This window comes from Tachysurus fulvidraco, chromosome 7 (assembly GCF_022655615.1).
Source record: "Tachysurus fulvidraco isolate hzauxx_2018 chromosome 7, HZAU_PFXX_2.0, whole genome shotgun sequence".
NCBI lineage: Eukaryota > Metazoa > Chordata > Actinopteri > Siluriformes > Bagridae > Tachysurus > Tachysurus fulvidraco.
Window position 1 is genome coordinate 3,813,612 of NC_062524.1, and position 10,000 is coordinate 3,823,611.

General features: G+C 40.9%; 1 protein-coding gene across 2 annotated transcripts in view; it reads left to right on the plus strand.

Annotated features, from left to right (window-relative positions):
• The window catches only part of LOC113662813 (nuclear body protein SP140-like protein), a 14,079-nt gene that overhangs the window by 2,825 nt on the left and 1,254 nt on the right, over positions 1–10,000 (plus strand). For both annotated transcript variants that reach the window (XM_047816856.1, XM_047816855.1), the window contains exons 6-15: positions 1,079–1,212; positions 1,333–1,374; positions 1,494–1,542; positions 1,645–1,833; positions 3,903–4,045; positions 6,940–7,002; positions 8,196–8,323; positions 8,760–8,865; positions 8,988–9,062; positions 9,287–9,430. In XM_047816856.1, coding sequence (XP_047672812.1) covers positions 1,079–1,212; positions 1,333–1,374; positions 1,494–1,542; positions 1,645–1,833; positions 3,903–4,045; positions 6,940–7,002; positions 8,196–8,323; positions 8,760–8,865; positions 8,988–9,062; positions 9,287–9,430 — 1,073 coding nt within the window. The remainder of the gene's footprint in view (positions 1–1,078; positions 1,213–1,332; positions 1,375–1,493; positions 1,543–1,644; positions 1,834–3,902; positions 4,046–6,939; positions 7,003–8,195; positions 8,324–8,759; positions 8,866–8,987; positions 9,063–9,286; positions 9,431–10,000) is intronic.

Here is a 10,000-nt window from a genome sequence, read left to right on the forward strand (position 1 = left end):
CATCTCCTCTCTCTCCCATCCTCTCTCTCTCATACTCACCTCTACGCTCTCTCTCTCTCTTCTCTCTCTCTGCACTCTCATCTCTCTCTCACATCACACTCTACTCTCCTTCTCTCAGCTCTCTCTCATCTCTCTCACCGATCTCTCTCTCATCTCTCTCTTCATCTCTCTTCACTCTCTACGCCTCCTCTCTCCGCTCAACTCATCTCTCCTCTCTCTCTACCACTCTCCTATCTCTCTGCCTCCTCTTCTCGTCTCTCGCTCTCTCTCTCTCTGCTCTCCCGCTCTCTCTCTATCTTGTCTCCTTTCTCTCTCTTCTCGTCTTTTCTCTCTCTCTTCTCTCTCTTGTTCTCTCTCTCTCTTGTTCTCTCTCTCTCTTCTCTATCTCTCTCAATCTCTCTCTCTCTTTTTCTATCTCTCTCTTGCTCTCTCTCTCTCGCTCTCTCTCGTTCTCTCTCTCATTCTTTCTCTCTCTCTCTCTCGCTCTCTCTTTTTCTCTCTGTAACATCAGTTTTCTCCAGAGAAAAGATCCCAGAGAGAGAGATCGAGAGAGAGAGAGAAAGAGAAAGAGCAAGAGAGAGAGAGAGAGAGAGAGAGAGAGTGTGAGAGAGAGAGAGAGAGAGAGATAGAGAGAGAGAGAGAGAGTGAGAGAGAGAGAGAGAGAGAGAGAGAGAGAGAGAGAGAGAGAGAGAGAGAGAGAGAGATTTCAAGAGTTATTCTCAAGTAATTCTCAAGTTTTTTACATACAAATTCGGTGAACGTTGTAGGATTTACATCACTACATAATAAACGTCTAATTATAATTAAACGTGACTAGAAAAATACAAAATATGTGCCATTCACAAATAAATACTATTTATTGAATTAAAAAACACAGAATCACATCATCTCGTCATCCATAGTTTTGCTTTTGCAGCCTCCACCTGCTACAGTAAATACGAGTTTCCCACTAGGAAGCTGCACATGAGTGCCCAGTTCCACTCTCGTCTGCACGGCAGCTAACTGAATAAAACAACAAAGGCAGCATTTATTCCTTGTGGGGTTTTTTTTAAAGTGGACGTTTGTTTTATTTCTTTAGGGTGCAAGAGTATCAAGTCTCAGGGTCACTGGTTTACACCAGGCGAATTTGTGAGGTTTGCCGGAATGGGAAACGGCAAAAGATGGAAGCAGAGAATCTGCTGCCAAAACACTCCGTTACAGAGACTTCTAGAGGTGAACATGCAGTAATATAAAGATGTGTGTTAAACTTTTGGCTCACTTATTGATGATTTTTATCTGTTCCCCATCTCTTTCTGCTTCTTCTTCTTCTTCTTCTTCTTCTTCTTCCATAAGGAGGGTCATCTTCAGTCTCAAAACAGATGCACCATTCAGAAGGTTCAGAGCTTTTTTCACTATTTAGATATTTAGATTGTTCAGTATTTCAGTATTATTATGCTGTAGCTCAGTGAAGCAAATACAAAGAGATGTAAATATCTGAGTTGTCTTTTTCACAGAATCCGAAAATTCAGCTTCCAGTCATCTCTTTGGAAGTCTCTAGCCCCCGTCAGTATACACACACACACACACACACACACACACACATTTATGTTATATATATGTGTTAATCTGTGTGTAAGACCTCGTCGCTCCTCTGATGTCTGTCAGAGTCAGTATCCGATGTAGAGACAGAGAGATCACGAGAAGACCATGAGGAGGAAAGGACAGTGAAACAAGAAGAAGGTGAAGAAGAACATGAAGAAGATGAGGGAGTGGACCTGTCTAAATTTAACGATTACGCTTTACCGGTCGGCTGTGGCTCTGTCAGTGGAGTTTTATATAAAAGCCGATTTGCGGGTAGGTAAAACTCTGAGCTCTGCATCACGTTGATTAACACTCTGATAGTCCAAGTGATTCAGTATAATACAATTCCATATTTTTCTTTATTATTCAGTCATTTTGTTTGATGATTTTTGCATCTTCTAGTCCAGATTGTATTATTTATTATCCATAATAGTAGCCAGAATGAAAAAATATTGAGTTTTCAGTGAATTTTATATTTAGTCAGATATTTACCATCAAGTTCACACAGTGTATTAAAAGATGTTTTTTAGTTAAGTTCTAACTGCTGATCCTGCTCTGATTAACCTCTGTAAGAAAAAAATGCGTAGTGTAAAAATAAGACGATGATGTTGAAGATCTTAATAAAGAACAAGAAGTTTATTCCAGCATAGCAGTGACAAAATACATGGCGTACTTTGGGCTCGTCGGAGTCAGAAAGAACACGAACGCAGAGCAAATTCTGCTCAAACCTTATATACAGTTTTTCCTTTTGGTAATTTAAATGAAGTTTCGCTTTGAATGTGTATTGAGTGTAAGAACTGATTGTCTCCCAAATGGCTGGGCTACACCTTGTTGTCTAGCTGATGTCTTTAAATGTTAATCATGGTCACGTACACCTTGTCTTGGTATTGTTACAATTGCTAGCACCCAAGTGGTCACTTTAAATGGTAATCGCAGCCACGTAGACCTTGGCTTAGTATTGTTATCAACCAAGTGGTCACTTCAAATGGTAATCGCAGCCACGTAGACCTTGGCTTAGTATTGTTATCAACCAAGTGGTCACTTCAAATGGTAATCGCGGTCACGTAGACCCTTTGTCCGTGGTGATCCCTAATGTCCTGCCGCCGTCCCCATATTTATAATTGAATCACATTTATACGTTTAGAGTCCTAAACACATTACCTCATGATACTTCTTAGGAATGATCTCTTTTTAGATGTGCACCTTGGAGTGGAATTTGGGTGCAATTTCTGTAATTTCTTACACCGCGTTAATTCAATTCAATTCAATTCGAATTTATTTGTATAGTGCTTTTTACAGTGGACATTGTCTCAAAGCAGCTTTACAGAACATAAACATAGAACAGAAGGTAAACATAAGGAGTAATATAAAGAATTAATATAATAAAAATTCAAGATATAATTCAAGATAGTTCACAGTGTGTTTGTATGTATGTATGTATGTATGTATGTATGTATGTATGTATGTATGTATGTATGTATGTATATGTATTTATCCCCAATGAGCAAGTCTGAGGTGACTCAGGCAGCAGTGGCAAGGAAAAAATCCCTTAAATTGGTAAAGGAAGGAACCTTGAGAGGAACCGGACTCAAAGCCAAACCTCATCCTCATGTGGGTGACACTGGGGGTGTGATTATAAATATACAGTCAGATAAATGTTGTATTGGTGTAAAGATCACATGGAGTTCACATCTCCTCTTTAGTATCACACAGTCCAACTAGAGCTGGTAGATCTGTAGATGTCTTGATCTGAGCTGGTACAATGTCTGGATGCCTCGGGATGGGTAGAAAGAGAGAAGCAGTGTAGATTAACATATCTGCTGTTCATAAAAAATGTGCAAGTCTGATGTAATAGTGCACAGTATTATGGGATGTATTATGTGTACGCCTGACTAAAGAGAGGAGTTTTTATTCTGCTTTTGAACTGGGACAGTGTGTCTGTTACATCTCTCACGATCTCCAATGTGACCGTACATGATATCTCAGTGGAATAAAACACATATCCAGGGTGTATTTTACCAGATCCTCCTATAACAGCTACATCCCCAAGTGTCTTGTTCATCTTACAACAATTTAACCAACAATTAGAGTTTTTTAAAATGACATCATGCTTCTTATATTTATGTGTTTATAGTTATGTTTGTTTACTCTTTATTCTCTCTGTCGTAATGAATAAGACTGATTGTTGTGTTGATGTGTTTGTATAGTATTTGTGTATCTCCAAGCCCGTCTCTCTCTCTCTCTGTGTGTGTGTGTGTGTGTGTGTGTGTGTGTGTGTGTGTGTGTGTGTGTGTGTGTGTGTGTGTGTGTGTGTGTGTGTGTGTGTGTGTGTGTGTGTTCAGGTGGTTCACGCAGTAAGAGCATTCGCACAGAGGAGCGCTGGTTCACTCCTGAAGACTTTGTTAAACAGGAGTTAACTCTGACAGACAGACACTGGAAGAAAGATATACTGTGTCACGGAAAAACCCTCAACTACCTGGTGAAGGTAAGGAAGTTTGTCTGTCTGTCTGTCTGTCTGTCTGTCTCTCTCTTTCTCTCTCTCTTTCTCTCTCTCTCTCTCTCTCTCTCTCTCTTTCTCTCTCTCTCTCTCTCTCTCTCTCTCTCTCTCTAAGTTTTCAGATGCCAATATACAGTATGTCAGGAAAAAATACAAAAACAAAATTGAACAAAAGTTTACAACTAACATATATATATACAAATCGAATAGGAATCAATCTCTCTGTCTGTCTGTTTGTCTGTCTGTCTGTCTGTCTGTCTGTCTGTTTGTCTCACTGTTTGTCTCTCTGTTTGTCTGTCTGTCTCTGTCTTTTTGTCTTTCTGTCTGTCTGTCTGTCTTTCTGTCTGTTTGTCTCTCTGTTTGTCTGTCTCTCTCTGTCTTTTTGTCTTTCTGTCTGTCTGTCTGTCTGTCTTTCTGTCGGTCTGTCTCTGTCTTTTTGTCTTTCTTACTGTCTGTCTGTATGTCTCTCTGTCTCAGTCTTTCTGTCTTTCTGCTTCTCTGTCTGTCTGTCTCACTATCTGTCTCTTTGTCTGTCTGTCTCTCTGTCTGTCTGTCTGACTGTCTCTGTCTCAGTCTTTCTGCCTCTCTGTCTGTATGTCTCTCTGTCTCTTTGTCTTTCTGTCTGTCTGTCTGTCTGTCTGTCTAACTGTTTTTATGTCTCTCTGTCTGCCTGTCTCTCTGTCTGTCTCACTGTCTCTCTGTCTTTCTGCTTGTCTGTCTCACTGTCTCTCTGACTTTCTGCCTCTCTGTCTGCCTGTCTCTCTGTCTGCCTGTCTCTCTGTCTGTCTCTCACTCTCAAGTTCAAAGTTCACAGTTCATAGTGTGCTTTATTTACTGTTTTGTACAATGTTGCCAAATGAACAAACAAACAATAACAGCAAATAAAGAGAAATAAAAACCATCATGTATAAAAAACTTAATAATAAATAGATACTAAATAAATGATCAGTTGCATCAGCAGGTATGAATGAATGTAAACAGATAAATCTAAACGATTCTAATAGATAATATTAGGTGAGATGAGATCAGATTGCAGGAGATTAGTATTTCTTACCTGATAAAGAGTAAAGATGAACTCACACACTGCCTCCATGTTCCACTGAGACACGGCTCAGTTTGTGCTCAGAGCTCAGACACGAGACTTTGGGATGTTCCTGTCTGATGTGGTGATAGATTGGACAGATCAGAGTGAAGTGTGACTCGGTTTCTACTTCCTACAGGGTTTACAGAGTCTCTGTTTTTTGGGTTTCTACATTTTTGTGTGTTTTCACTGCGTTGTGTTCAGACACTCTGTGTTTAGTCAGAATTTGTCTTCGTTCAGCTTCTTGTTCTGAACATTTTCAGCTAATAGATTGTGTCTGGGAAAAATTGTGTATGTGTTTGATTTGGGATTTAAGTTTAGATTTTTACAGTTTAGTTTAAATGTTCTTTACATTGGTTTGAAATGAATTCAGTCTGTATTTGGGAGTGTTTGAGTGTGGGGGTGTGTTTGGGTGGGTGTTTGAGTATGGCTGTGTGTTTAGGTGTCTGTTTGGGTGTGGGTGTGTGTTTGGGTGTGTGTTTGTGTGTGGGTGAATGTTTGTGTGTGGGTGTGTCTTTGGGTGTTGGTGTGTGTTTGGGTGTGTGTTTGAGTGTGTGTGTGTGTTTGAGTGTGTGTTTAAATAGGGGTGTGTGTTTGAGTGTGCGTATGTGTTTGAGTGTACGTGTGTGTTTGGGTGTGTGTTTGAGTGTGGGTGTGTGTTTGTGTGTGTCTTTGGGTGTGGTTGTGGGTTTGGGTGTGGGTTTGAGTGTGTGTGTATGTTTGGGTGTGTGTTTGAGTGTGGGTGTGTGGGTGGGTTTCTGTTTGAGTGTGGGTGTGTGTTTGGGTGTATGTTTGAGTGTGGGTGTGTGTTTGAGTGTGGGTGTGTGTTTGGGTGTGGGGGTGTGTTTGAGTGTGTTTGGGTGTGTGTTTGGGTGTGGGTGTGTGTTTGAGTGTGGGTGTATTTGGATGCGTGTTTGAGTGTGTATGTGTGTGTGTGTTTGGGTGTCGGTGTGTGGTTGGGTTTGTGTTGGAGTGTGTATGTGTTTGAGTGTGGTGTTTGGGTGTGGCGTTGGGTGTGTGTTTGTGTGTGGGTGTGTGTTTGTGTGTGTCTTTGGGTGTGGTTGTGTGTTTGGGTGTGGGTTTGAGTGTGTGTGTATGTTTGGGTGTGTGTTTGAGTGTGGGTGTGTGGGTGGGTTTCTGTTTGAGTGTGGGTGTGTGTTTGGGTGTATGTTGGAGTGTGTGTGTGTTTGTGTGTGTGTTTGAGTGTGGTGTTTTGGTGTGGGGTTGGGTGTGTGTTTGAGTGTGGGTGTGTGTTTGAGTGTGTTTGAATGTGGGTGTGTGTGTTTGAGTGTGTGTTTGAGTGTGGGTGTGTGTTTGAGTGTGAGTGTGTGTTTGAGTGTGGGTGTGTGTTTGTGTGGGTGTGTGTTTGGGTGTGTGTTTGAGTGTGTGTGTGTATTTGAGTGTGTGTGTGTGTGTGTGTGTGTGTGTTTGGGTGTGTGTTTGGGTGTGTGTGTGTGTGTGTGTGTGTGTGTGTGTGTGTGTGTGTGTTCAGTGTGTGTGCTACAAGGCCCAGGGGATGAGTGGACAGGTGATTAGTTAAGGACGGTCTGTACTGTAGTGTGTCAGGATGTCAGTGGTTTCAGGTGGAGACAGAATTCTGTTTAAATTGTGTTGAAGTCTCCGTGTGTTTTATCGCTGAGTGCCTGAACAGCCAGGTTAAAGCTCCCTGAGGGTTACACTGAGGTAGGTGTTAGACATTTTCTCTTAAAGCCTCCAGAACAGCTTGTAGTGGTGATGATGTGTGAGAGTGTAAAGTTCAGACTCCAATAATGATAAAAACATGTGTTTGTTCTGTTTGTAGAAAAAGATCCTGTTTGTTCATTCACTGCTCTGTCGATGTGTCCTGTGTTCTCCTAAGAATAAGGTGAGTCTCAAACCCCTGACCCAAGAAACCCCATGTATCAGGAGATCGTCAGGATTCTCTAATCATTTCTCTAATCAGGCCATCCTTAAAAAGATTTTGGTTTGCACTAAAAGTAAAATAAAAATAAAGGGTCAGTAGGTAGGTCTATATATATATTTCAAGTTTCAATGTAAAAAAAAAGTACAATTTTGGTGATGGTGATTACGTAGGTATGACTTTAAACAAATGAGCATATCGTGACGTCACTGTCTGAGTCTTCAACATCATTGCAAACTTTATTTTGATGCTGGACAGTTTTTTACAGAACTTCGTGCCAAGTTAAAGCAGTGTCGAGCTGTTTTAATGAAATTTTCTAGATGTATTATGGCGCCCGAACCCGTATGTCTTTGAACGGAGACCGCGAACATGTAGTTTACTGCAGCCGCAGTGGGAACCGTTGTCTCTGACAGTGAAGGAGAGAACGAGACGAAGCGAACGCACAGGCCATAGTGTGACATCCGGTAACCAATAGTGTAAACATAGATGACGTCACGGGTTTTTATTTAAAAGAAAGAACGTAGCCTTCGTTTGTATGTAGGCCTAGGCAATTTATATATTTACAATACTTACTAAAATGTAATTACTGTTATTTTATTGCTTTTGTATTAGTTGTTTGAAGAGTAAAAAAAATTTGGTCGGTCTTAACGCAAATTTACAACCGGAAAGTCGGTCGGACTTAAAGCAAAATAAATCAATCAATAAATGAATAAATAAATAAATTGAGTCGGTCCTAAATTGACAGGGTCGGTCGGGTTACGGCAAACAAGAATATTTTTAAGGATAGCCTGATTTTTTCTCTTTAATGTCCTCTATGTGGTAGCTCAAGCTTAAGGCTCTGGGCTGTTGATCAGAAGGTTGGGGTTCGAGCATTGTGGATGATGTACAGAAAGATTTCACTGTGCTCTAATGTATATGTGACAAAAATAAAGGCTCCTATCAGGACAGATCAGGCTACCGGTTTACTGTGTACTGTTTTAGGCAGGTTCGTTAGATCGGAGCTCTTCTGTGCCGCTGTCCTGTAAGACTCAACAAAATAGTTGTTCTTTATTCTCATTTGGCACACTTTTAAGGTTTTTCATTACTCTTGATAATAATATGCACTGAATGTTTTAATTTTTTTTAATGTTTTTATGAAAAAATTCTCCTGTAATCAGCTGGAGCAGGAAAACGATGATGTTTGCTTCATCTGTAACTCTGCGGGAAATCTGGTGTGCTGTGACGAGTGTCCACGAGCCTTCCATCATCAATGTCACCTACCAGTGCTGCAGGACAAGACTCTGGGGTGAGAGAGAGAGAGAGAGAGAGAGAGAGAGAGAGAGAGAGAGAGAGAGAGAGAGAGAGAGAGAAAGACAGAGAGAGAGAGTTAAAAAGAGAGAGATAAAGAAAGAGAGAGAGAGTTTAAAAGAGAGAGATAAAGAAAGACACACAGAGAGAGAGAGAGTTAAAAAGAGATATAAAGAAAGACAGAGAGAGAGAGAGTTAAAAAGAGAGAGATAAAGACAAAGAGAGAGAGAGTTAAAAAGAGAGAGAGAGTTAGAGAGAGAGAGAGTTAAAAAGAGAGGGTTAAAGAGAGAAAGAGAGAGAGAGACTAAAAGAATGAATTTTAAAAAGCATTAGAAAAAGAATTTAAATAATGCAACAACACACATTTCTTGTGTGTGTGTGTGTGTGTGTGTGTGTGTGTGTGTGTGTGTGTGTGTGTGTGTGTGTGCGCGTAGGAGCAATTGGCTGTGCACATACTGTGTGTTAAAGACTAACCATAGATTGTGGATTCACATGACCATTGAAGGAGCACTGAACAGTCCTGTTTCTGGAAACATTTTGGTACGTAAACACACACACACACACACACACACACACACACACACACACACACACACACACACACACACACACACACACACACACACACACACTAATCATGTGTTCTAATCTCCTTTCGTCAGCGCTGTGAGTATTTGCTGTTGTGTTTGTATAAGGGGGACGCACTGTGCGTCTTTACTAAAGATCCCACTGCAACGGTAAGATTTTTTTCTCACTGTTTTCACATCCTCACTTTTTCCCCCTCTACATTGTATTTCTCAGATTACTGACAGAATGTGTCAGAGTTTTGATTTGAGTCAGTGTTTTTACACGTTATTCAATATTTGGGTGTTTAAATCGGTCCTAAATCAAGCCACAGAATTTTAATCCTTAGTGCACGGAATGGCACGGTGTCATTTATTTAAGTTGTGTCCTTGCGCAGGTCCCGAGGTACACCAGAGTGATCTCTAAACCCATGTGGCTGGACCGAGTCAAGACCAAACTGCAGAAGAAGGAGTATAAAACTGTGGGAGAGTTTGTAGGAGATGTCAAGCTCATCTTTCAGAACTGTCGCATGTTCAACAAGGTGAGACACGAATACCGTGTGTGTGTGTGTGTGTGTGTGTGTGTGTGTGTGTGTGTGTGTGTGTGTGTGTGTGTGTGATGTACAGTATAAACATTCGTTCAGCTCGATCTCCAGCAGATGTTTTCTATCTAAGAGTTTGGAAGTAGCTGTTACCGCACCGCTTGATTTGAAAACATTTAAAAATAGAAACTTCATATTACGCCTTGTATTTCGGTCCATTTCCTGGAAGCTTGGTTGAACACAGCAGCACTTTAACTCCCAGCCTACCACGACACCACATGATCCAATTTTAATGCTTAAGCCAGTAATTCAACCCCTTGAATATACATAATATGGCCAAAAGTTTGTGACCATCACACTCACATGTCATTCCAGATCTTACTGTTATCACCAGCTCCCAGCTCCCATTAGTAAGATCAGACTCTGATGTTCAGGTTGTTAATGAGACTCTAGTTCATCCCAAAGGTGTTCAGTGAGGTTGAGTCAGATTCAGAGCAGAGTGCGGGACACACCATGTCTTCATAAAGCTCAGGGGGCTTTGTGATACGCACAGACACATTGTAAAGCCAG